This window comes from Myodes glareolus, chromosome 14, assembly GCF_982192425.1.
Source record: "Myodes glareolus chromosome 14, mMyoGla1.1, whole genome shotgun sequence".
In the NCBI taxonomy this organism is placed as follows: Eukaryota; Metazoa; Chordata; class Mammalia; order Rodentia; family Cricetidae; genus Myodes; species Myodes glareolus.
Genome location: NC_142039.1, coordinates 71972208 through 71998703, shown reverse-complemented (window position 1 = coordinate 71998703; position 26496 = coordinate 71972208). Strand labels below are relative to the sequence as shown.

At 47.9% G+C, this 26496-nt stretch overlaps 1 protein-coding gene and 1 long non-coding RNA gene across 3 annotated transcripts in view; one reads left to right on the top strand and one right to left on the bottom strand.

The window, feature by feature from the left end:
* Positions 1-295: 295 nt before the first annotated feature.
* The window catches only part of Slc25a48 (solute carrier family 25 member 48), a 39954-nt gene continuing 13753 nt past the window's right edge, over positions 296-26496 (bottom strand). For both annotated transcript variants that reach the window (XM_048447716.3, XM_048447719.3), the window contains exons 5-8: positions 11984-12241; positions 10087-10220; positions 3675-3804; positions 296-1005 (exon numbers count right to left, since the gene is read on the bottom strand). In XM_048447716.3, coding sequence (XP_048303673.3) covers positions 3682-3804; positions 10087-10220; positions 11984-12241 — 515 coding nt within the window. In that variant the 3' untranslated portion in view covers positions 296-1005; positions 3675-3681. The remainder of the gene's footprint in view (positions 1006-3674; positions 3805-10086; positions 10221-11983; positions 12242-26496) is intronic.
* Positions 10172-12716, top strand: LOC146892102 (uncharacterized). The gene is made up of 2 exons (XR_015005224.2): positions 10172-10311; positions 11496-12716. It is a non-coding gene; the product is annotated as an uncharacterized LOC146892102 (long non-coding RNA).

Below are 26496 nucleotides of genomic sequence, written 5' to 3'. Positions count from 1 at the left end.
ATAAGATAAACCAAGGAAGAGCCTTAGTTAAGTGACTGCGAGAACAAGGTCCCTAGCTGCAGTTTAAGATCACCTTGCATGGCATTTCTGTTTGGCTGATGCCCAGGTGACAGTGTTGGGCAATGCTGAGGTCACATTCAGCAGTGCCCTGAGATGTAGTGGAGTAGGTGTGGCTGCTGCGGGGGCGGCATTGGAAGTGACATCATGAACACATGCCACATAACAGCTATGCAGTGTCCTATACGGTTCCAGTAGGAGAGAAAACAGGAGCATAAAATCACACGGGAAGGCAGAGTGGAGACAACATGTGCATTTTATTTGGTTTCCATATAAAAGTCAGGTCCAGAGAGCACCCACTTCCTGCCAGCCTGGGCTGCCATCTGCCATCTATGACACCAGCACACAGTACTGCTCAGGCTTGAGAACATTTGGATTTCTCAGCCCTGCATGATTCTTTCCAGCCACTGTGCCCCCTGCACACCTCAAAGACCCAGGAGAAAATGATACCACCCATTTAGTTCCGCTACCAGACTGTATGGAGCTGGTTTCTCTCCGGGCTGGCAACATTTCCACAGACCTAACCTGAGCAGAGACGAGGGTGACCAAGCCCTCCCAGAAGCCAGGTAGAGGCATGTGACGCAGAAATAACCCAAAGGGCATTGGGTGCTTTTATTTGGAATCATGGAGCTGCATCTTGGCTGAGTTGTCAACATCCAGGGGCACAGGTGCTTTGCCCAGATTTTCACAGGTTCTAATCCCAAGTGGAAAGAAAGATGGTAACTGTTTGGTCCATGGTCTGCTGTTTCCTACCAGCACTCTGGGCTGGAGAGGGAAGCGGAGAGCCTGTAATCCTGAAGGAAGTGACTCTGAGCTTGGTAGGATGGCTGTGGCCCACCTGGCACAGAACTGGGACGGCTGGGTCTTCCTTCGTTCCAATAACTCACTGATGCTCGTCCTACAGGTATTATCAGCACCAACGTGCAGCAGGATGAAGCCTGGTCTGCCCTAGGAAGAGAGAAGGGATTTAAACTTTTGAGTTGTGGCCAGCAGGATCTAGGCTCAGACAACCCACATGGAGAGATGGGGTAGTAATCACCAAAACACTGCAGCCAGTCAGGACAGCTGTCTGGGACTGTTTATCAATGTTCAAACAAGGTGTCTCCTTTCTTAGGGTATGGAGCTCCTTGTAAACAGAGCAGGCCTCCCTGCTCTGGCGCATGCACGCCAGGGCAGGACGTAGAACGGAGGTACTATTTATTCTTGGAGGGTTCTGTTACCAGGACCCTGAGAGGGCAGGGAAGGATGACACAGTAGGACTCATGAACAAGCCTAAGAAGTGACTGCTTGCCAGTGACTAGGACCCTCTTTCTCGCATTATTCCCATGATAAAATAACTACCTCACGCCCTTCCCATTGAGCTTCGTGTCTCTGTTACGAGGCGCCTGGGTGGAGGCAGAACAAGGGTGGATAAGGAGGAGGGTTCTGTCTCCCTGAGGCTCTAGGGAGCTGCGTCCTCCATCCCATGGAGACGTTTGGAAATAATTTTCATAGGCACTTGTGGCTGGGACTCTGGAGAGTCACCATCCCACTGCTTCTCAGGGTCTGCAGTGTTCGAAGACCACCTGAGATACACCATCTCCACCATTCTGGGTATAGACAAGGAGGTGTCACTACTGTGCACTTCTTCAGAGAGTCCATGATTCTGCGGTGTAGATCATGGCCTGCCCCGAACCTTTGTACGTCACAGCCCAGGCTTGCTAGATGGCCCTGGTTAGAGCAAGAGGAGCAAGAGGACAGACACCTCCGGAGAAACCTGTTCAAGACAAAGTTTCTGGGATCACCCGTTAGCACTGAAGGGGACCAGTTCTTACCCCTGCCATCCTTAGCAGCTTTTTCCTAAGGAGTCGGGTTTCCAAGCCCTTAGCAAGGGAGAGAGGCCATGCAGAATGAAAAGCTTCCAGATGGCCCAGCTACTGCTCTCAAATGCCAAATCTAAGACAGTCCGACTTGGCTCTCTAGAAACTTCCTCCAGCCTCCTTAAAGAACTAGTCCTCAGGGTGGAAAAGAGTGGCAGTGTGTGACAAATAGGGCAGGTGCCCAGCCACGCCAGATCTGAGGCCTTGGTACTGAAGCCATTTTGTAGCTAAGATTTAGCCATGTGGGATATGTCAGGAAGGCAGCTGCACCGTGCAAAGCCGGCTCTGGGTTTAAGACCTTATAGTGGCTGCTGGAATTCTTACTTTGTTCTTTCTGTAGTTTCTATAATTTCCTGCAATATAAAAATACAATGATCTCATTATAAGCTTTTAAAATTTTATTTCCCCGTTAATGGGAATAGATTCAAGGGTGGAGCACAGCTTTAGGAATTATCACAACATCCTTGCTCCGCCCTGCCTTGTCCTGGACATCACCCAAATATGGGGATGCTTCACCAAGAGTTTTTATTATGCAAAATATGTTACTACCCTTTTGCATTTTGTATAAAAAAGGGGGGGGCAAAAAGCCAGAGAAGCCGTGAATGTCAGAAATCTAGTAAAAGCCTGCAAAGGTTTATTTCCGGCCACTTTCAGGGTTCGCTGTGGTCAGCCTGACTGATGGCTCTCTCTGTCTCCACCTAGGACACGGTGTGCTGTCTGTGCTTCCCAGCAGCCCCTGTGGCATGGGTTTGGAGGGCAGTAGTTAGGCTTCTAGGCTTCCCTGATGATGACCATCTTCCTTGGGAGAACTGTCAAGTGAATTTGCAAGAAGAGGCCTAGCGAAATGGCTTTCTGGTTGATGAGAAAGTCCAACAATTGACCCCTTGCTATCTTCTGAGCTTGCAAGTAAGGAGCAGCAACAGGAGAGAGTTACAGGGGAGGTCAGCCATTCTTTATCCGCGGACAGGGCTGAGATATCATCGGGAAAGCGGTGGAGGGAAGGGAGCTGCTGTGCAGAGGACCCCCACTGGGAAGGGTGGAGGGGACCAGCAGGCAGTAGGCAGGCCACATCTCAACTAAGAAATCGAGTTGATTGTCTGGAGGAGACCAGCAACTAGGACCTAGGACAAGAACAGGGGAAGTTGGCTCGAGGCACAGCAGGATTACAGACCCCAGGAGAGAAGGGGCAGAGTGTTCAGGATGGGGGGGGGCAGAGCTGGAGGGGGGGGCACTGAAGACCAACTCCCAGGTGGTGTGAAGTAGAGAGCTGCTGAGAGCCCTTGAGCAAGATGCACAGTGCTATGCTACACCGATCCTTCCGCAGTGAGACAGGAAAGGGGAGGACTGACTGCGAGAGGCCAGGAGTGGCCTGCCCTCTGGAGCTTTGCAAAGGAGCAGGTTAGCAGGAAGTGGGGAGCTGGCCCAGTGTGGGCACAGGGTGGCCACACTGTCCTCCGACCAGGGATCACTACGTTTTAAGAAAGAAGCTAAACGCACTTCTCTCCAGAGACTGTGAGTGGAAGAAAGAATAGACGAACTGGCTGTGAATGTTGAGCTGGGCCCAGTTCGGTCCCTAGAGGCCCAGCGTGCCACTGTCAACCATGACTGCTTCAGAATGGCAATGTGATGGGAGAAGGCAGACCCCTCTACTCCTGGACTTACCACAAGGGACAAAGGGGAATTTCAGAAGCCCAAGACAGTTTCATGAGGAAGAATGGAGTACCAGCTTCACCCTTGGCTGGGAGAAACCACACTCACCTTACATTCATGGGCTTGTCACAGTGTGGTCGCCGCGGAGTGCCTTCAGGGATAACTCATACCCGAGGAACAGGGCAGCACTCGTGGGGAAGCCGCGGACAGCGTTCACAGTGAGGCCCCTGAAAAACACCTTTGGGCAGGAGTTAGTTATTCCAGGGATAAACCAGTCACCTGTGTTTTGCCTGCTATTTCTGGGCAAGGCTATGACATGACTCTCAGGTGTCCCTTACTCCCCACATCTTTGTGCTTGGTGCCAGGTGGGAAGCCCAGAGCCTCTTAGATGAGATGAGTGCCCTCTAGAGCAATGACAATATTAACAGGCAATGATGGGAACAGAAAGGGTCTAGGGAGCCCTGGGGTAGGGAGCTGCCCCTTAAGATGTTCTGTGGAGATCAGGTCCCAAGCATGACCTGAGAGCTATCAGGCATATGAACTGTCTCACACACAGAATCATTTCACAGTTTAAAACAGAGTGAGACATCTTCAGAAAGAGGCAGCCAGCCTGTGCACATGTCTAATTCCAGGGGACAGCAGCAGCCATAGGACGCAGCTGGGCCTAGGAGAGGAGCCGACAAACGCTGGAGCTGCTCAGGCAGCCCCACATGGGCTCTGGATAATATCAACGCTCCTCTTTAATGCCTAACCGTATTGGAATTCCTCAGGCTCACCCGGAGTGACTGAGTAATAGCCGGGAACTGAGTCCAGCTCCAAGGGGAAAATTCCATGCTGGGTTCCCAGACTCCCTGTAACCTTGACTTGACTCTGCTCCAAGGCAGGGCCAGGAAGGCCCAGCCTGGAATACAGCCTCCTGCCCCATCAAACAACGTTGAGAACTTTAGGGCCAAGACCCTCCTCATAAATCCTCCATAACTCCCTACTACCTGGGATATGTCTACACTCCTCACCGGCCTGTGAGGAGCCTCCAGCCAAGCCTTATGTTCTGACTGCCCGTCTCTCTGTCTCCCTGGGCCATCTCTGGTCCCCTCCACTTTGAATGTTCTCCAGACATGCTTGCAGCCTCTGTCCACCCAACCAAGGCCACCCCAGAGTGGACAGAGCACCTTCCTAATCACCCGAGCCCTCACTGTTTCCCATGGACCATGACTTATTAGCACCTGAGAGGACAAGAAGCAGAGCCTGAGGGTGTAATTCCCCCACTCCACCCCCACTACCTACCCCTGTCTCAGCACTCATAGTTACTTGGACCTGAGCAGACTGTTTGTCTAATGAGTCCATGAAGGGCAAGCGAGTCAATGAACGACAAGAGAGTAGCCTGTGCCGAGGGAGTTCCAGTGGTGGTAGATTTCAGGGTTCAAATAGAGTTAGGACTACAGAGCCCCAAAGGGCGAGACTACCGGGCAATTGACCAGTCCCTCAGGAAGCCTGACTGCCTTGAATGTGCCTCTCCAGTCCTGATCTACCCTCATTCACCACCAGGAACCCAAGGCTCAACTCTAGCCTCCTCAGTGGAGGGTTTTAAAACTCCTTTTAGGAACCACAGCCCACAGCGCTCAAGACAACCCTCAGAGTGGGCAGAGACAAAGACCAAAGCACCGGTGACCAGCGCTGTTTTGTTCTAGTTTGGTGGTGGATTCCTGAACCATGAGCTTCTGGCTGTGCCCTCTCCCAGCAACCCTTGAGTTACGAAGACCAGATCAACTTTTCTCCAGGGCCACGAGCCCTTTCTGAGTTCTTAATATAACTGAGTTCCCTTCCATGGGAACATAGAGGTGAGCATGCAGACGGAGTGTGGAGGGTTTTCATGAGCCACAAGCAGAAGGTTCTACAAGTATTCTCCAGCAAGCAGAGCCCACGTCATGGGGACTGCAGCTACTATTGGTCTTGGATGAAGGAACTCTTCCCACTTGGTGGTTGCAAAGTTCAAGACAACCCATGGGGTATTGCTTGTGCAATACTGCTCTGTCAATATGAAATGTCCATGCACATGAGCACACAGACACACACTCGCTCGCATGTTTGCAAGTGTGCTGTGCATTTGGGGGGATTCTATCACAAGAGACCCATATTGGTAGCTGTTTCAGAAAGGATGGGGTGACAGGCAGGACACTAAGGCATGTGTCCTGGTGTCTGGAAGTGTCCTGTTCTCACAGATCACCCACCGACCTTTTCATCAACTAGTACACGATTACTCCTGATCACCGGGCTGGTGGAGTGGTTCAGCCCCTGAGCACTGAGCTGAAGCTCGATTCTCGGCACCACAGAGAGCAAATAAAACCCATCTCTGAATAAGAACTGCAGACGAGACACCGCTGAGACCGGGAAAGCAACTGTCCAGTCTTGCTGTTCTCAAGTCTTTGTTTCTATGGAGCATAGCCATGGGGTGGGGAGAGTGATATCAGCAATTTGTTTGCCTCTACAGATTTCTCTTTAATTTTGATACAATTAATTTGAGGAAAATAGGCCAAAAAAAAATCTCAAATAAAAAGATAGCCTCCCAAATGAATCTCTTTGGGTAACTGCTGGTGGAAACACAAGATACTTGTCTTCTGAAAAACAAACAAACAAAACAAAAACCAAAGCTGGGCAAGGTGGCGCACACCTTTAATCCCTGCACTTGGGAGGCAAAGTCCGGTGCATCTCTGTGAGTTCGAAGCCAGCCTGGTCTACAAAGCAAGTTCCAGGACAGCCAGGGCTGTTACACAGAGAATCTCTGTCTCAAAAAATAAACAAACAAACAAAAAATTAAGTTTGTGCCTGAGTGGTACCCTCTGTCAGTGGCTCCTGTTAAATAAAACAAGAATTAAAATAATGAAGACAGCAAAGCTCCAAATGTATCCATCCCTAAAGACAGATGTATCCAACCCGCATCCTGGACAGATGCCAATGCCCGGCCTTCCCACACGTGCCCTGGGTCCCAGCAGTGTATTAATTGGTGGGAAGTGCCTGGGGGTATGCAGCATTCCAGCTGTGGTCTGCTCAGGGCTGAGGCTGCCACCTCCTCTTGACTCTGTATTTCTATGCATGATCCTGGTCCACTGCCAGAAACATCCGAGTAGGGTTTCCCTCTTTACTTACTGTTCTGTTCCGGACTCCTAAAATTGCACCTGACCTAGCCCAATCTTCTAAAATTCAGCAAATTAACAGTGAACTTGTGAAAAGGAAACCCTCAGGCATTTTCTCCAGGAGAGTTTGCCAGATTTGACTGGCAACTAACTCTTTACGGCTAAGGGCTGGATGTGATGTTGATTCTGATAGCACTGCCTTTAATGTTGGTCTCCCTCTAGACGGTGGGGTGTCCCCTGGGTCTTGCATCCTTTTATACAGTATGCTAGCTCACCTCTGGCTCAATCAAAGTTCTGGATCTTTCCTTGATCAGAGGAGGAGACAGAACAGGCAACTTCTCTAAGAGAGAGGAGGCAGTAGAGAAATCTCTATGGCCCATAGTGCTGAGTGAGAAGCACCTGTATATGCAGTGGCCACTGGGAAAAACTGTGCCAGGCATGGAGGGATGGGTGGAACCAACTAGCAGGGTTTGGGGGAAAAGCAATACATGGGCACAGACACGGGCCCTGTGGGAGCATGCATTAATCAAACTACCTCAGGAAAAACAGTGTTCGGGAGCTTCAGGGTGAGGTGTGGGCTAGCAGCTGCCTCTGTGTGTCTTCATGAAGGAGAAAGAATAGGCAAAAAAGATTCCAAGCAAAAAAAAAGGAGGAGCGTTGAAAATCCACAAATGGGGTGAAAGGTTATCCGGAAACTGTGGAGAAAAAGACAGAACAAGAACCAGAAAAGGAACTTTAGTCTTGCAGCTCCATGACAGGGGCAATGAAGCAGAAGGTACATTTGAGAGGTGAGTGAGGTGAGGGGCAGGTAGACCGCCTGGGAACATGCCTCTGTGTACACAAGCCCCAAACCCAGCTGCAGGTTTGGGCAAGGCAGTGGTTCCGCCGGTCAGCTATGGAGAGAAATTTCATTTCTGTCATAGTAATATAGCCGAAATGGCAGTGGCTGGGTATTGTCTTGAGAAGACTGCTGTTTAAAAAGTGAACCAGCAAGGTTAGAGAGAGCCAAGCTGAGCTGGCTCAGTGGGTAAGAGCAACAGACAATAGCTCCAACCAATCACAAAAATAACAATAAAATGGCAGGAATTAGTAAACTTCTCTCAATATTAAGTGTAAGTGCCATGATCTCAGGAATAGAGAGATTCAGACTGACTGACTGGATTAAAAGATTAGCCCATCTGTCTGTTGCCTGCAAGAAACACATGCTACTGGTACATACACCCAGGATTTAAAGGAGGAAGACAACCTATCAAGAGAATAGAAGATGAAAACAACCTGGCATAGCTATACTGATATCTCATAAAGGAGACATCAAACCAAAATTGGAAGAGATAAGAAGACCACTACATATGAAGAAGGGGAACAGCTCATCAAGAAGACAGCAATTGTAAATATAAATGCACCAAACGGTAGACACCCAATTTCTAAAATAGACAGCAAAGGGCATAAAGGTCATGCAGATACTGCTGTAATATCTAGGTGATTTAACTATTCCACTCTCATCTAAAGATGGACCCTCAGCCTGAAAGTGAACAGACAAAAACCGCTCAACCTTCAATTACATGAGGGATTAAATGGACTTAACAAATACCAATGAAATATTCCATCCAACAAATACAGAATAGATATTCTTCTAAACAGCCCAAGGAACCTGCTCTAAAATAGGCCGTATTCTAGGACACAAATTAAATCTTGGCACATACAAAAACATAAAAATTATTTCTTGTTTTTTATCAAATCTTAGTGGAGTAAAACTAAGACTTGATAGCAAGATAAATTGTAGACACTGTGCAAACACGTGGAGGTCCAACAATACACTCATCAATAATTCTTAAAGGTTCCTCGAAGACAAAAGGGGGAAAATTGAAAAATTCCTGGCACTGGATGAAAATGAAGACATCTACAGCGATGAATGCTTCAAACACAGCCCAGAGAGATTGTCAGGAAACAGCCCAATGGTGCATTTCAAAGTCTTAGAAAAACAAGAAGTAGCCAAACCCCAAGCAGCGGGTGGTTTAAAGATCATTAAGATCAGGGCAGGAATGAGTGAAAGGGAAAAATTTAAAAAGCATGCGTAGAGTCAACCGAAGAGCTGGTTCTCTGAAAAAATAAGCAAGATTGACAACTCCTGGCCAAGCTAAGAGAGACAGAGAGAGAGAGAGAGAGAGAGAGAGAGAGAGAGAGAGAGAGCTAGCATTAAAACTTAGAGATGAAAGGGCTGAGGTTGCCACAGGTTCTGGTGACAGTCAGGCATTCCCTGAGGAATACTTAGAACACCCATGCTCCAAACAACTGGAAAGTCTGGAAGAAAGGGATGAGGCCCTAGGCACATGTGGCCTACTAAATTAGTTCAAGAGTATATACACAACTTAAAAGACATAGAAAAATCAATGTGATAAAGCTGTAATAAAGTCTCCATCAAAGAAAAGTCCAGACCTGGATGGATTCACGGCTGAATTAAATTATTTAAAGAAGAGCTGAAACTCATTCTCCAGAAACTTCCATAAAATAGAAAAGCCAGAAACACCACCAAACTCATTCTACAAAACCAGCATGACCCTGATACCAGAAGTGGAAAAAGACAACAAAAGGGAAACTATAGACCAATCTTCCCAATGAGCATAGATACAAAAATTCTCAGTAAAACCTTGCAAGTCCTAATTAAAGAACACAATGAGAAGCTCATACACCGTGATCAGGGTGCTTCCATCCCATGAACAGCTTGACTAAACATATGCAAATTAGTTTAAATAGACAGAAATCACATGACCATATCAATAGCTACAGGACAGGCCTTTGACAACACTGAACATGTTCATGACAACAGCCTAGCTGAAACTGAGACTAGAAGGAGCGCACGTCAACACACCAAGGCCTGAATGACAACTCAAGTCACGCTAACTGCAGCAAACTGAAAATTTTCCTCTGAAATCTCAAACGAGACAAGGGTATCTACTTTCTCCTCTCCCGTCCAAGGCGGCACTTGAAATCTGAGCTGGGAAGTATGACAAGAGGGGAAATAAAGGGAATTCAAGTAGAAAAGGAAGAATTCAAGTCACCCCTGTTTGCAGATAGCACAACCTCATTTTTAAAAGTCTAAGGACTCCTAAACACTCAGACTTGATACACAGTTTCAGCAAAAAGTCAGGGGACAGAACCAACATATAAAATCTAATCTTCCATATACTAGTAACAAATTTGCTGAGAAAGAAATCAGGAGGTGGGGAAAAAAAGGTCCCATCCCCACTGCCTCATAAAACAGAAAATATCCAGAAATAAACTTGAGGACAGGCTGGGAGTCTCCAACACCTGCTCTCCCAGACTCCGACCTCAACCTCACCACGTGTCCAAACCCTCAGACAGGCCATGGCTGACCCAGGGGGACTCACCTTCAAGCCTTCTTGCCGGTAACTCTGGGAGATGCAGTCCAGGACTCCACTGTATTTGTTTAAATAGACCCCATCAGCCTGGAGTCGACTTTTCACGACGTCCATCGGAGTTGCTGTCCCCCAGGAAATGGCCCCTGCAGAGTCAGAGGAAACAAGCACATCAGAGTCGGCTGGCTGGGGTCCTCAAGGCATGACTCCCTGAGGATGATGTCCTTCAGAAACCCTGTAAGTGGTGGGGGACATGAGCTGGGAACCGGACTTCTGGTCCTCTCCCTCTGCCCACTCTTGGACCTAGCAGAAGCCTCCTGCACCCGCTCTGCGGATTGGGGCTGAAGCGCTGTATTTATGAGGTGGCTGTGAGGACATAGTGAACTGATGTTGTGGGAGCCTGGAAGATGAGACCAGGCCCCAGGGAGGCTCCACACATGGCGACATTTATCGGCCCCACAGCAAAGGCTTCACAGGACTCTGCAGTCCTTGCTAAGCACAGAGCACTCAGGGTGAGACCTGCGGCCACAGGCTTGCAGCTACCCAGAGGCAGGGTTCAATTTGAATCTGGGAAACCAAACAAAGCCTGACACACAACCGCTCACTGAGAAGGACCAGCCTGGGGACTGCAAGGCAAGATCAGGCATAGTCTTTTTCTGTATAAAAGCTTTCCTACATCTGTGGCATAGACCTGAGGGGTCACATATAAGGGTCATCCTCATGGGACCAGCTCAAAAGTTCCAGTTTAAGCATTAGTGTGCCTTTAAAGGATTAGGAAAACGGGGGTAGTTTTTTGTTTGTTTCGTTTTGCTAACACAGAAATTGGCACATTATTGGCTGGCGAGAGACAACACCCAATGCCAAAGTCCAGGGCAGCTGGCTCGCTAGGTTTGGTGACTAGTGCCCAGCAGCTCTCCAACAAGACATCCTGGACCCTCTGCCCATGCAGGCCTCCAGTGCCCAGCTTTCTGCCATGGCCTCTGGGAGCCTGTCTCGATGTTCATTCTCTCCTGTCCTTGCCAGGGCTCCTAGCTGCTTCCCTCTGTGTGCCTGGGACACTCGTCCCTCAGTCCAGTGAGGTTGTCATGAAATGAGGTCAGCAGGCCTTTGGCACCAACTCTCACACAAATGAGAACAGATGGGAACTTGAGGTCTCTTCCTGGGAGCAGGTCCAGGCATGGACCTCGGGCACACAGGGGTATTGGCAGATGCCATTGTTGTATGGCCAAGGCATGGGCTCTGTGTGTGCTTGCTATGAGTTTAAAACACAGATATCTCTGAGGAGAAAGAAGAAGAGGGAAGGAAGAGGGGACGGGGACGGGGGCGGCAGAAGAGAAAGATGTCTGAGAGACATGTATTAGAGAGTCATATCAAAGCTGGCACGGCAAAGCACTCAATGCCCGCTGACTTTCCCTCTGCAGGGTAGGACAGTGACAAGTCCATGGTGACAAAATGAGCCAGCATGGCTACACGAATCTTCCTGACTGCAGAACCAGTCTGCACTGGCTTCATGGCCTCGAGTATCTCATTGCAGAGCGTGGAGACTGGCTCCACACGCTCCTCACACCTAACAAAGTCCGATGCTCATTGACAGTGAACGGCAAGAATAGCTGTCACCAAAGCTCGGCAGTGCCCGCCACAGCGAACAAGTTCAGAGTGAACCCAGTCCTCAGCGTCCAGTGAATTCACCCAGGACTCACAGCCCTGGAAGGAAGGACACCAGAGGTCTAAGGGCTGTTTCCCCTAGGGATACAGCCCACAGTAAATGAAATGAAGGGTCCTGAACATGTGGCTGGATGAGTCCTCCCTCCTCAGAGCTGGGAAGGTCGTGGGGGACTCCTCTGCACTTCACCACCACCGTGGCAGGCCCGGGCCCCAGGGATGGGGCTCCCACTGCTGTCGTCCTTACCTGCAATGCCACCTGCCAGCCACACCGCATAGGGGCTGGGCCCTGTGCAGGACTCAGGCGTGATCCATTCGCTCAGGAACACATAGGGAATAAAGTAGAGGCAATATCCGGGAACGTCCCTCAGCAGCATGGCACTGGAACCCCGGTACAGACCCGCCAGGCCCTCCGTCCGTACGATAGTTGCAATGCAGTGTATTGGCCCCTGGTACGCTGCCTGCTCCCCTAGGGCCACTGCCCTAGGCTTCAATCCATGGTTGGCTGAGAAGACAGAAGGGAAATGGTGGCAAGTGACCAGGCAGGTGAGAGACTGGCCTGGCCCTGGCATCACCGCCAGCCCATCCCGTTGACAGTCTCCAATTACACAGCCCATTTGTTTTTACCAAGGTTATCTGTCACCTTTGGCAGCATACACCAGAGTTTTGAGATGCCAACCAGGAGCCTTGGCAATCTGTACACCAGACTGGAGACACTCCTAGCCAAGCTGCCCTGGGATTCCCGGAGCCTTCTGGTCAACCATCACTTTGTCTGTCTAAGCAGCTATGATTTTAGAAGAAGCCTGCACCCATTTAAGACAGCCAAGTCAAGCTCGCATCTGATGGGGAATTGATAGTCATTCATATTCTCTCTTTCTCCTTCCTTCCCTCTGCCTGTCTCTCTCAATACCATGTGTGTGCATGCATGCACATATGAATGTCTATACTCTGTGTGGTAAAATAAATGTACTTGAAGCCAAGGCTGTCCTGTATGCAAATCTTCCTCCACCACTTACAAATGTCAGCATTTTCTGCCTTTGTTTTCCAATCCTTAAAAGACTGGCAGGCTGCTAATGTGGGATTCCCCTCTGTATGCTGCAGATATCATTGGTTGATAAAGGAACTGCTTTGGGCCTATAGCAGAGCTATAGGGGAACAGAGCTAGGTGGGGAAAACTGGGCTGAATGCTGGGAGAAAGGAGGGCAGAGTCGAGGGAGAAGCCATGGAGCCTCTGCCGGAGACAGACATGCTGAAATTTTGCTGGTAGGTCATGACCTCGTGGTGATGCACAGATTAATGGAGATGGGTTAAATTAGTATGTAAGAGTTGACCACTAAGAAGCTAGAGCTAATGGGCCAAGCAGTGATTTAAATAATATAGTTTCTGTGTGGTTATTTCAGGGCTGAGCAGCCGGGAATCTACAAGCGGCCTTCCCCACTACAGGCTGCTGTCATGGATATGAGTCAGGCAGCAGCCCAAGTTCTCAGTGTGATGGACGGATTAGTGTTGGGTCCAATAAGTTAGCAAATGATGGTAAAAGGACCCACTGGCTGGCTAGAGGGTGGCATGTTCTGACTCATGCCAGCTGTGGCCTGACTGCGCCCTAAAACAGCTGGAAGGCAGCATCAATGTACCTCAAAGTCCAGGGCCCAGGACTCTGTTTCCTTGTGTAGCAGGCCAGACCTTAGCATGACTGACTCTACGATAGAAGTATCATTCAAGCCATAAAACTCAGCAGCACATAGACAGCACCACGTGCTAAAATGAAAACAAAGACCTCATCCAACAAAGCTCATAGCTCTTGGAAAGTCTCTAATGCACCTTTTGGCCTCTGCAGTTCCGCTGGTGGCTGTCTGTTCTTGCTAACTGAAGTGTGCCAGCCCAGGATGCTGGGGAACATTATCTTAAGCTGTGTTGCTTTTGTTTATGCTGCATTTGCTTAACTCTGTGAAGCTGTGATTCTTTGCTTGTCTAAAACACCTGATGGTCTAACAAAGAGCTAAACAGCCAATAGTGAGGCGGGAGCAAGAATAGGTGGGGCTGGCAGGCAGAGTACAAATAGAAGGAGAACTCTTAAAGAGAAGGAGGAGCCAGCGGCCAGCCACCCAGCTACACAGCAAGCCACGGAGAAAGAAGTAAAGAAAGGTATACAGAAATGAGAAAGATAAAAGCCCAGAGGCAAAAGGCAGTCAGGATAATTTAAGAAAATTATCAAGAAACAAGTCAAGCTAAGGCCGGGCACTCAAAAGTCATAATAAGCCTCTGTGTGTCATTTATTTGGAAGCTGGGTGGTGGGCCCTTCAATAAGAGATAAAAGAGTAAACAAAAAAGAAAGGAAGAGAGAAAGAAATAAAGAAAGAAAGACCACCAGGATGTGGTTTTTGTGCTTAAGAGCACATCCTGAGAAAGGCTCAGGGCTACACTGGGATCCCAAACACCCAGTGCCATCACCAGCCCGCTAATAAAGACTTTCTATTGACTTAAACCCATGTTTAAGCAGTCTTCTCTGGTGGGTCCCCCACAACACGTTCAGGCTCAGGGGTTATGCTGGCTGGCTGAGGTTTGCTCGCTCTGTAGCATCTCTGCACAGAGCAGCAGAGCCCTGGTCTCTCGCCCAGCCTGTCCTCCCACGGACCACCTGACTCCCTTCTTTATGTTCGTCTTCTCTGCTGCGACTCATGGTCAGAAAGGCCTTCCAACGCCGAGGAAGCGACTCTCTGTGTCCCTTCTGAAGGCTCTGACTAACGTGATGGGACCAGGGAGACTCAGGAAAACCAACCATGACCACAACACTGAGTCTCACCTGGACACGATTCCCTGATCCCAGCTATGATTTGATCTCACACATGCTGTAAACAGGAAGTACGTGTTGTAAACAGGAAGTGGCCTTTCATCTTGGGAGCTAACTCTCAAGTCCCTAGATAGTCCCATCTTTCTCTGATGAGCATCCAGCCCCGTGGCTTCGTAGTTCAATGTGGAGAGTAAAGGACACGAATTTTAACTCATCCCAGCATTCCACAAGATCAAGCGGAGGCAGCACTTGCCCGAGAAACATGCTTGAGCAAACTCTAACATAAGCATTTCCACCTGTGTGGAGGTGTAAGGTGAGAGGGGAAAGGCCACCTCTGAGTTCCTTAGAACAAGAGCAGACACTGTGGCCTTTGACAGGCCCCAGAGGTCATCATACAGTCTTTCCCAAAACTAGGACCGTATTACCAGTGTTATCCTGGGAAATTTGCCTTAGACCAAGGCAAATGGTGTCATTGTCTGGTTGTATAAACGTTGGCTGGGCGGCCCCTCTCTAGCAAACGCTGGCCTGAGCCAGGGGTCAAGGCTTCCCCAGATCGGTTTCTACAGGGTGGCTTCCGGGAGTTACTGATTGAAAGGCCGTGTGCAGATAAGGATCTGCTAGTTTGGCAGTACAGATGTCACAAAAACACTGGTCCAACTGCCAACTAGCCCCGTCAATAAACCATTTTCCACCATCTCTCCTGAGTAAGCAATAAGAAATTTCCTTTGCATTCTCCCAAGTTTGCAACATAAGCAATCTAACTTTTATTGGTTTATAATTACTCATCTGTGGCTATTAAACCGATATAATAGCCAGTGAAATATGAAACCGATGATAGCAGACATGAAAACAACCGTCAGGATGCTGACGCAGCTCTGCACCAACCCAAACGCATACTGTCCAAACCTGTCAATTTGGCAGTGCTATAACAAAATACCTGTGGGAACCATCTTCTGAAGAGAAAAGGCTTCTTTTGGCTCACAGTTTGAAGCGGGTGTTCTTCCAGTGATCAGGCGAGCACCATGGTTGCATAAGATGATTTCATGCAAGCATAGAATGTACATTGAGCACACCGGTCTGACGTCCCACTGCTCACCCTCTCTCTCCTCTCCAGTCCCATCGTTCCCTGCTCAGCCTGCTTTCATGCCGTGTGTACATATATGATTTTGCACACCTCTATAAAATAGGAGTACATGTGTACATATGGTTGTGTGCACCTCTATAAAATATGAGATCCACAAATGAGAGAAAACTCGCAATATTTTTTCTGAAACTAACTTCATTTGCTGAATGGATTATATCCAGTTGAGTCAACTGAACTGTAAACAACGTAACTCTATTCTTCATGGCTGAAACAAGTCTCCTGTGTGTACAACCACATTTTCTTAGTGCGTTCTGCTGTTGACAGCTGGGCTGCTGCTAGAGCTGCTAGAGCTTAGCCCAGTGCTGCAGTCAAGCCTGATGCGCAGGTGTCTCTGTGGTGTGCAGCACAGGCAGCGAGATTTTAGTTCCTGAGGAACCTCCACATGATTTCCACGGTGGGTACCTCTCTACCCCTACATCTTCTCCAGCATTTGTTAGCAACTTCTTTCTTTTTTGTTTTTCTTGCTTTGATTTTTCAAGATAGGTTTTTCTCTGTGTAGCCCAGGCTATCCTGGAACTTGCTTTGTAGACCAGGTTGACCTCAAATTCAGAGATCCACCTGCTTCTGCCTCCCAAGTGCTGGGAGTAAAGGCGTGCGCCCCTACTGCCCAGCTGTTACTTTTTTAATGATTGGCATTCTGACTGGAGATGGGATTTCCGGGTAGTTTAATTGGTGTTTCTCTGGTGAACAGTGAGGCTGATATTCGTTCACGTGTTTATTGGCCTTGACACGTGTCTACCAGGCAATTTATTGATTGGGTTGTCTGACTTGTTATGCAGTTCTTTGAGCTCTTTGTAGAATCTGGGTATTTGCCCTCTGTGAGCTATCTAACCATCAAGAGATGCCCTTTCTGGGAGCTGTCTCTTCGCTCCATCGTTTCCTTTGCTGTGCCGAAGCCTTTTAATTTCACAAGCCCCCACCCGACAACTGTTACCCTGATTTCCTGAGTGACTGGTGTCCCCTTCAGAAAGGTTGTGGACAGGCCGGTGAGAGGACTCAGCGGGCGAAGGCGCTGGCTGCTGAGCCTGACGACCTGAGTTGGATCTCCTAGGGTCCACAGGATGGAAAGGAGAGAACCAACTCTGTCAAGTCATCCTGTGATGGGCACACACAAGCATGGCGTGTGGCTCCTCCTGTCCTGTGATATCCACACACCTGTGGATTGCATGTGCATGGCATGTAGCTCCTTCAACACTAAAAATAAACAGAATTTAAAAATCAGAAAGTCCTTTCCCCGGTTGATACCTTGAAGTGTGATCTCTTATTTTTTCTCTAATGCATCCCAGGGTTTAGATCTTACATTTGGAGTTGATTTTCATACAGGAGTGAGAAGTAAGGATCTAGTTTTATTCTCCTGGTGTCGCTATCCAGTTTTGACAGCAATATTTGTTGAAAAGCTATCTTTTTTTCCAATATATAGTTTTGGCTTGTCAAAAATCACTTGCCTATCATTGTGAGCATCTATATTTGGATATTCTATTCTATTCTATTCCTTTCTATTCTATTCTATTCTATTCTATTCTAGGTTGACATGTTTGGTTTTGCTCCTATGATTTTACAGTACAACTTGAAATTATGTTGATTCCTCCAGCATCTTTTTGCTTAAGACTATTTTGGTTTTCAGGAGTCTTGTGCTTCCATGGCTATTTTTTTTGGGGGGGGGAGGGTATTTTGAGACAGGGTTTCTTTGTAGTTTTGGAGCCTGTCCTGGAACTCACTCTGTAGACCAGGCTGGCTTCAAACTCACAGAGATCCATCTGTCTCTGTGTCCTGAGTGCTGTGATTAAAGGCGTGCACCACCACCGCCCAGCTTCCCCCCCTCCCCAGGCATTTTAAGATTGTTTTTCAATTTCTGTAAAGAATGACACTGGAAGGTTTGTGGCTTCACCTTTATATAAGACTTAGTGCTTCTCTCAGCTTTCAATATCACCTTCACTCTCTTGTGTGATGTTTTAGCTATAACATGGTACCAGCGGGTTCTTTTCTTGTCTGTTTGGTGTTCTAAATGCCTCCCGGTTCCAGGTGTACATCCGTGTCTCTACATCTTGGAAGCCCTGCACTATTATTTTGTTGAATATATTTTATATGCCTTCAGACTGAAGTTCTTCTGTTACCCATGACTTGTAAATGTGATCTTTTGATGGAGCCCAATAGAGCTCATATCACTTTATCTCTGTCAATTTCTGAATGTTCTACTCAATCTTTTCTCAGATCTTATAGTCTGTCTTCTATTTGAGCCATTCGTTAGTGGGGTTTTATAGAGTTTATTTGACCTAGTGAACTTGTATTTCTTAAATTTCCATTTTATTTGTATTTAGTATTTTTCTTTATTGAGTTTCTATGTCAAATCCTGCTTGAGTCTATTCTTTCATTTATTTATTTGTATTTTATTCAGTTCATTTGATATTTTATTTGTATCCTCTGATTTATTAAAGATTCTTACAATACTTCCTTTGAATTCTTTATCTGGGCTTTAATGCAATGCTCTCTCATTGAGAGCCACTATGGTCTTGATTTTCATACTTCTTATATATTCTGTTCAGACTTATACATTTGTGCATATTGTACTGACTGGATTTTATCAGCTGTATTATTTCTGTTGCTTTATCTGCAATGTCCAAATTGGGCTAGATTATAGCAGGGTTGAGTGTACAACTTAGCAGCTAAACCCTCAATCCATATGCGCAAGGGACAGGTATGGTCCCCTATAATACACCAAGAACACGAACTACAGAAACAACCATAGCAGTTGGATAGGAGGACCACTACATCCATGTCATACTAGCCAGTTGAAAGTAATCTTCCCTTTGACTTCAATAAGTATCAAGGAATAAAAGAACAAGGGTATTAGTTGCTAAGACTAGGAGGAAAAGGAAGTAGACTGGCTTGTAGTATTTCACCAACTGAGAAATTGTTGAGATGGAAAAGCAGCCAAGAAGGGGAAGCTGGGATAGTTTTAGGGTCTATTGGAGCTCAAAGATTTTTGGAGCTATGGAAAGCTAGAAATAAAAATTGAAAGCACAAGGAACTAAAGAGAAGAGATAAGAATGAACGACAATACACGGAAAAGAACAGTAGATTGTGGGCATTAGGACAGGTGGAAAAACACAGGGCAATCGTAAAACCTAACCGAGCAATACACAAACTCAAATAAGATGAGTGTGATATAATTCTCTAAGAGTGAAGATTATAAATTAACAAAGGTTAAAAATAACCAAAAATAAAAACACAGCATATAAAAGTCCATTAGATGAGAAATACCACATCAGTCAATATTTCTCCCTTAGCAGGATGGGTTTTGAATTCTTTCCCTGCTGTGCTGTTTCCTGGGGCAAGCTGCTAATTGGAGGAAGTTCAATTTGCGATTACAGTTCCAAGCTACACAAGCAGATTTGTGGAGTATGTGCTGCCCGGGAACAGTCATACATGCTCCCTTTCAGAGTGAGTTTCCAGGGCACTGTGCTGAGTGTGTAGCTCTCTGTCCAGAGAGTTGGGGCTCTCTCTCTCTCTCTCTCTCTCTCTCTCTCTCTCTCTCTCTCTCTCTCTCTCTCCCTCTCCACTCTCATTCTGCAGCAGCAGCCACCTCAGCCTCACTGCGCACACTTAGGGCCCAAGACTTCAGAGTCAGGACTGATGCCCTAGGTTTTCTACCCACAATGCATCTGGCCCTTAGTCCCAGATGCAGCCCTTCTCCCTGGCTGCACAATTTTATTTTACGAACTAGTTCAGGGTGGGCAACATGCACTGAATGTCTAACCCTAAATACTTCGGAAGGCAAGTCCTAAAGTTCGAGGTGTCATCTTGCCTCCCTGAGTGATAGGGTTCAAACTCTACATTGATTAGACCTCTATCTAATCTAGGATCTATAGTAAAGATGTCATTTGACCTCATGACATCCTTTACAGCATTTTTCTCCTCCAGGAAGGAATCTAGTCTTTCCATCTATGACATTTCCACGGCCTCTAGTGTTTTTTTATGACACCAACTTGCCGGAGGAAAACAGTCGGTCTCTTCTTGTAGAACATTCTCGCTCAGGGCGTGTCTGAGGTACCCTTGTTCTTACACTGAAGTGGTCTGTTCCTCATGTTTCTTCCCTGTTTGTCTTACCTTCTTTTCCTGAGCCCCCAGTCTTTGCCTCCTACTTCTTTTTAATCAGTTCGTTTTTAAATTTACACTTAATAAAAAACTTAGCCCTGAAGTGTATAATTGGTGAGTTCTGCCGACTGCATGCACCTCTATAACCACACCCACCATAAAAAATCACTTCCTACATTGGCAGCAAATGGCTGTGATCTCCACAGCTGCAAGGCTGTCCTGATACTCAAGGTCAAAGAACACCACCGTACAAGCAGGGAGGCGCTTGCTCCCCGAGAAGCAAACCACCTTTGGGGCACTGGCTGTTTGGGGGTACACCTCACAAGTTCAGCCGCACACACAATTCATGCTGGTGCCACCAAGTACGTCATCAGCTGCAGATATTACAATTCTAGGCCCGCATAAAAATCTACCACAGTTCTAACAAGACAAGCCTCAAGGGATGAAGACTTCTACTGTACTCGTCAACTCAGCAGCCGCAGCAGGAACAAGAGAAAACTGCCTGCTCAATAGATAGCCGCTGAGTAGCTTCTGGAGTTTTCTCCCAGAAGAGCATAGGAGTCCCCATCAGGACACCGTGCAGCCCCGTATGTTTTATGCCTGGGCCCAGAGGGTGTGAATGCAGAAAAGCCCCGGGTGAGAGTCCTTTGTAACTCTAGCAGGGGCTAACTGTGGTTGGTGAAGCCCAAATGTGAATGATTCTTATACACTGATTTGGGGGTAACCAGAAAGTGGTTCCTGCAAATACATGGCCTTGGATTTCCTAGACTTGCTTGTCGTTTGCCCAAGGAGGTCACGGAAAGTTACAGGATGGAACAGGGCCCAGCTCACTAAACTACTGATGCCCCACCAACACCCTGAACCCTCCAGCGTCGGTCCTGGGGAAGGAGTTGGGGCATAGATGTGTGGAAGGATTGACAGTTAACAATAATTTCTTCTAAAGTGAAGTGTTTTAATTTCTCTAACTATAATTTTATTGTACAATGAGGATATACATAAAACAACTTTTGATCATTTCTTACTGTGAACGCTTTGCCACCGAGACCACTGCCACTAAGACCACTGGCTTCCTTGAAACAAAGACATGTTACCTTCGCTCTCTATCTCAGAAGGCCCGTGGTTCCTTACTGCCAATTCAAGTGCTCGACGCCAGGACGGACAGGATGTTTGAAATAAGGGAATGGGTGCTACCTTGAGACTCATTTCTCCTTGGGATGGGAGCCTTGTATAGAACTATAAGTCCCCTGCCTCATCAGCTTAGCCCCATCATGACTCCTTTGACAGAAAACTGCGGCTGGTTTTGTGGCTAACTGGTTCTAACTTGTTCTGGATGTGTTGGTGTCCTGTTTGCTGTCAGGAGTCTCCCTCTGTGGGATGTTTTGTTGGGTTGTGGGCAGAGAATAGAGGTCCGGATTTGATACTTCCATTTTCTGAGTATGTTGTCTAATCCTTTGTGCTGCTTAGATTTTTCCTTCATTGTTATTGTTTGTTTGCCAGATTGACACAAGTTGCGGTCATCTAGAAAGAGGGATTACCAATTGAGAAAATGACTCCATCAGACTGCCCTGTAGGCAAGCCTGTGGGACATTTTCTTGATTGACGATTGATTTGGAAAGAGCCTAATCCACTCTAAGTGGTGTCACACCCTGGCAGGTGGTTGTAAGTTGTATTAAAAAGTCAAGCTGAGCAAGCCATGGAGAGTGTGCTGGCTGATTTTACTAGAGTCATCTGTAAGGAGGAAACCTTAATTGAGAAAATGCTTTTATAAGATCTATCTATAAGGCATTTTCTTAATTAATTATTGATGGGGGAAGGCCAACCCATTATGGGGAAGGGCCATCTGGGCAAGTGGTCCTGGGTTCTATAAAGAAGCAGGCTGAGCAAGCCATGGGGAACAAGAAGTAAGACCTCTGCAGCAGCTCCTGCCTCCAGGTTCCATCCCCTTGAGTTCCTCTTCTGGCTCTCACCAATGATGGACTATGATCTGTAAGTGTGAGCCAAATAAACCCTTTCCTCCCCAACTTGCTTTGGTCATAGTGTTTCATCACAGCTGCGGAGACCCTAACTAAGATGGAGAACGAGTCGGTAAGCAGTGTTCTTCCATGGTCCTTCATTTCCGACACACGGGTCCCCACTCTGAGGTCCCTGCCCATCGTGACGGACTGCATGATATGAGACGAAATGAGCTTCTTCTCTTTGAGCTGCTTTTTATCAGTGTCTTATCACAGCAACAGAAAGTGAACACTCTGGAAAAGTACACTTCCTCATGACAGGACTCTGGCACCGTGGCCTGTCTCCAAACAGTTTCTGGGTCCCTGAGCAGGACCTCCACAGGCTCACACACTTGGCATTCAACCAAGACTGACTCCCCAAATCATGTTCTCATCCACAGGTCTAAGGGAAGAGGCATCCAACAGCACGGTGGCATTCTCCAGGACAGACAAGCCAGCGATGCCCACCTTGGATTGGGTTTGGGCATGAGCAGGCTGATAGGCCCCTCAGATCACATGCCCAGGAAGTTCTCAGCTGGGATGTTATTTGTTGGCTATTATTTCCCAAGAGTCCATTAGTTTCCCCAGGACTTGGTGGCTCCGAAAAAGTCAGGTGCTTCCATAGAAAGAACTCGGCATTATAAGTAGGCCAGGATGTGTGTTCCAGTTCAGTTACTATTTACTGTACAACCATGTACAAGGGCCTGAACCTCATGGGCCTTTGTTCCTCATCTATTAAGTGGGAGCAGTGGTGAATGGCCAGTTCACTTCCTTGGCTTTGTGTTTAGACAATGATACAAGCACCCGTGAACAATGATACAAGTGCTGTGAGGACGGACTTGGCTCAAGGGAAACAATTACCATTCCTCTGTGTGCTGCCCTACTCGGATAGGATACACCTGTCAACCTTGTCACCTGTAGTCAAACCTGTGGGAGACCTGGGAACAAGAATGTTAAGACTGAAATCAAGTCCAGAAATCAGGACAGCACTTGTCTTGTTCATTGAGTAAAACAAAAACCAACACCATGGTGTCCCTCCAACGTATGTAACTTTAACAAAGGTCTATTATGTTTAGTGCAGGGCTATATGCACAGTCTCTCTACAAACATTCTCCTACTTTTAGACTCCCAGAGCTCTTGGTGTTCTTCTGCCCACTCTCGAAGATCTGTTTCCTCCTCCCCCTCCCAGTTTGGAGAAGAAAGCCTTTCCCTTCTGTGCTCCATCTCTTCCCCGAAATATTACTACCCCCACGACCACCCTGAGCAACACACTTCAGTGACCCCTGTGTCTCAGGATTCTGCTCCTAGGCGACACGGAGCAGCACAGCTGAGCTAATTACCTGTGTCACCTTGAACAGCTGAGAGGAACGAACTGAGTCACACAACCCAAGCTCCATCCGTTCAGCGGTCACTTCCAAGCTTCCTGTGCCCCTCCAGTCTGACGCTGCTAGTTGCTCTCACACGCACCTCCTACAACACAGCCCAGCCAAGATGACCCTGTTGGCACTGGAACCCACCTGCCAGGCTCCAGGGCAGGAGCACAGAGTGTAGCCATGGACGGCCACTACATGCCAGTCACTGTCCTCACCCTCTGCTCGCTGCTACCCTCATGGCCCGTCACCCAGCTTTAAAACCCTGGGCCAATTCTGACACATTTCTCTCCCCATACCTGGCCCGCTGGCTCTGCACCATCAATACATCTGATCTGTCACTCTTTTCTGTTCCCAAGTCTGTGACCCTGGGCTAGGGCAGCAGTCACCACCTCGACCTGCCCATCCTACCTTTCCTATTGCCACACGCACCTCCCGGAGGCCAGATCTACCTTCCTATGACATAACTCTGTTGGGCTCATTCTAGGGTCCAGGTCGTTTCTCTGTGGGCTAGACTCTCACCCATCCTTTGCCAAGAAATCTAAGCTCTTCCCAACTCAGTCTTTATCTCCCCAAGTCCCTGCCCTCCCAGGTTCCTTGCTCTGCAGTCACATACCAACTACTGCCTGCCACTGACCACCGCTTTACATCCCTCCCTCAGTATGAAAAACACCTCCACTCCAGAATTTATCTTTGAATCCTACTTAGTCCCCAGAGAACCCATCATGGCTGCTGCCTCTCAGGTGCTTTCCTGATCCACAAAGCCAGAGTCCAGGGTTCCAAAGAGGGCCCTTGACTCATGTATGTGCGACTTCCCCAAGACCAGATGTTCCTCAGGCAGGGAATTTTGAATCCTACATCTCTGCTTTACCCACTGAGTGGCTCAGAAGGGCTCAGGAAGTGATTGTGAAGGATGGATGGGTCCCAGAGCAACTGCCAACGGGCAGGACATAGCACACTTTTCCTCCAGCTGAGCCTGGAGAAGGCTGGGATCGTGGCCAATGCTGCCCCTCAGTTTCATCAACTTCCTTCTGCTGCATATGGACCTTGGGAGCTGCACGCCAGTGTTTCAGGGGATGTACAAACCCAAAAGCATCCAGGTAGATGAGAGCATCACTGGCCATCTGTCTCCAGAATACAACTGGATGGGACTACAGGAAAATTGCTGGCCTTAACATCCAGCTACCATTTCCAGTCAAGCCAATAGGGTACCCAGGTCGGCTCATTCACGCCAGTCATAATGCTGAAGGGGAAGCATATTTCTTCCCTGTGAGAGGCACATCTGAAAGAACCCAAGCCATCCCTACATGCTTACCGAAGGGCGGGAGCCCCAGGGGACTAGTTCTGGTGAGCCGGAATAGTTTGGAGGTGGCTTAAATGCTGCATGACACGCAATGGCCCTGGGTGCTGGCTGGAAGGGAATTGCTTTCAACTTCAGCGGCTGCCAGTGCAAATGACTACACCCATCGGCACAGCAGTTTCACAATGCGTACCAAGAATCTTAAAAATGGCCACACACTTGTGCCCACACGTGAACCAAAGAGCCCACGCACTGAGGAAAATAACCCCAATAAAGGCAACCCTTTCTAAACAAGTTGGCCAATGACTTCACTATTTTCGGGCGAAGACAAACTGCAAACAGGATAAATGGCCACCAGCGGGAAGAGTTCTAAGTAGTAGAGTTACCAGTCACACAGAGGACAAGGACACTGTGCTAATAGCTGCATGGACTTCCATTCTGTCCTCGCTGTGCGGGGACACATCTGAGGCTCGGTGGGCACCAAGTGAGTCATCCTAACTTTCTCAGGTACTGGCAGCCTAACTCCAGAAGTGGAATTCTTACCATAGGATACTGACCCTGTCTGTGTGCATGCGTGACTTTGTGCATATGTGTGCATGAGTGTGTACATGTGCAATGTGTGTTTGAGGGAATAGTTCACATCTATTTTAAGAACCACACCTATTTTAAATAAATGCATATGCTATTTGAATGACAGAGAAACTGTATCTGCTTTCGTGGGGAGAACCAGAAGATGTAAAACTGTGTCTGGTCTGGGTGAATTCTCTTAAAATCCTTAGCCTGAGGAAGATTAGCAAAGGCCAACACCTTAGTGAGTCAGCAGTGTGTGTCCACTGGGGGAGGGGGGTCATACAGGGTGGCAGGGCAGGTTCGGTGTTCTGGTCAGTTTTCAGCCATGGGACATCACCCATACACATGCAGGAGGAAGTCACTGGCTCTCCCCAAAAGATGAGCTGGACCACCTCACTATGACCTCCAAATTCATCACATTTCCTAAAGTAGAGAACACGGTCATCTGGCAGTTGGCTTCAGAATGCCAGGACGCCTCTCACATCACATGATCACTGCCCTGGAAGTGAACTGGCAAATCTGAATTAAAATCACAAATCAAGAGAGATCTTTCCAGTGGTGCCCACACGCCCTGTAAATGCTCAGGTCAGCAAAACCATCGTTCACAAGGGCCAGACCTGCAGCTGAGACTACCATCCTGCAGTCCTCCCTGCCCCACACAAGTCAGGCCACAGGCTGGTCTTTCCGCATTTTCCAACTGCAATATTTAGAGTAAAGTCCAACGTTCTGTCTTGTCCTAAAATAATCAGAGGCTCCAAACACGTCAGGCCAAGGATAGCAGCCGTGCGGGAACAGAATCATGGCTGTCCCCTTGGAAGGACACCACGCAGATCGCCACAGCCCCTGATGCTCCTGCTGCATTCAGATACTGGTGCTGCCCCATCTGCCTGAGTTGTAGTTTTTCAAGAGCAGAGGGAGGCATAAAGTGATATATGCCTCAGGTTCATGTTTTAAACAAAAGAGGAAAGGTGAAATAGGGAAGGAAGGCCGTGTCTCAACAAGATGGGAAAGGGAGGACTTCCTAGGGCCTCTGCTCCCTGTGTTACTGAGGGAGGACTTCCTAGGACCTCTGCTCCCTGTGTTACTGAGGGAGGACTTCCTAGGACCTCTGATCACTGGTGTTACCCCCCTAAATTGCCTGAAATTTCTCGTTCTAGCCTGAGAGTTCACAAGAAGCAAATTAATGAAAACCACATCCTTCCTCATTTTCTAGAGAGAGTCCTATCTGTGACGCTCTGCCTCCTACAACCCTTCTTCAGAGTTCCTCTGACATTTGTGGTTGCCAGAGGCCTGTCCCGAGCAGCCATGATAAGAGGTGAAGAGGAGAATGGCCAAGTGCACAGCCTGGCTTCCATGACTCAGAGCCCCCTTTCAGAGTTCAGGAACTGGGAACTGGGCCATCTTGAGCAATATTCTGGAGACATACCCCTAGCCCAGCTCTTTCCTGAAATTTGAAACTTTGTATGTGAAAAATTTGTTCAAAGTCTTAGGTGGCCAGA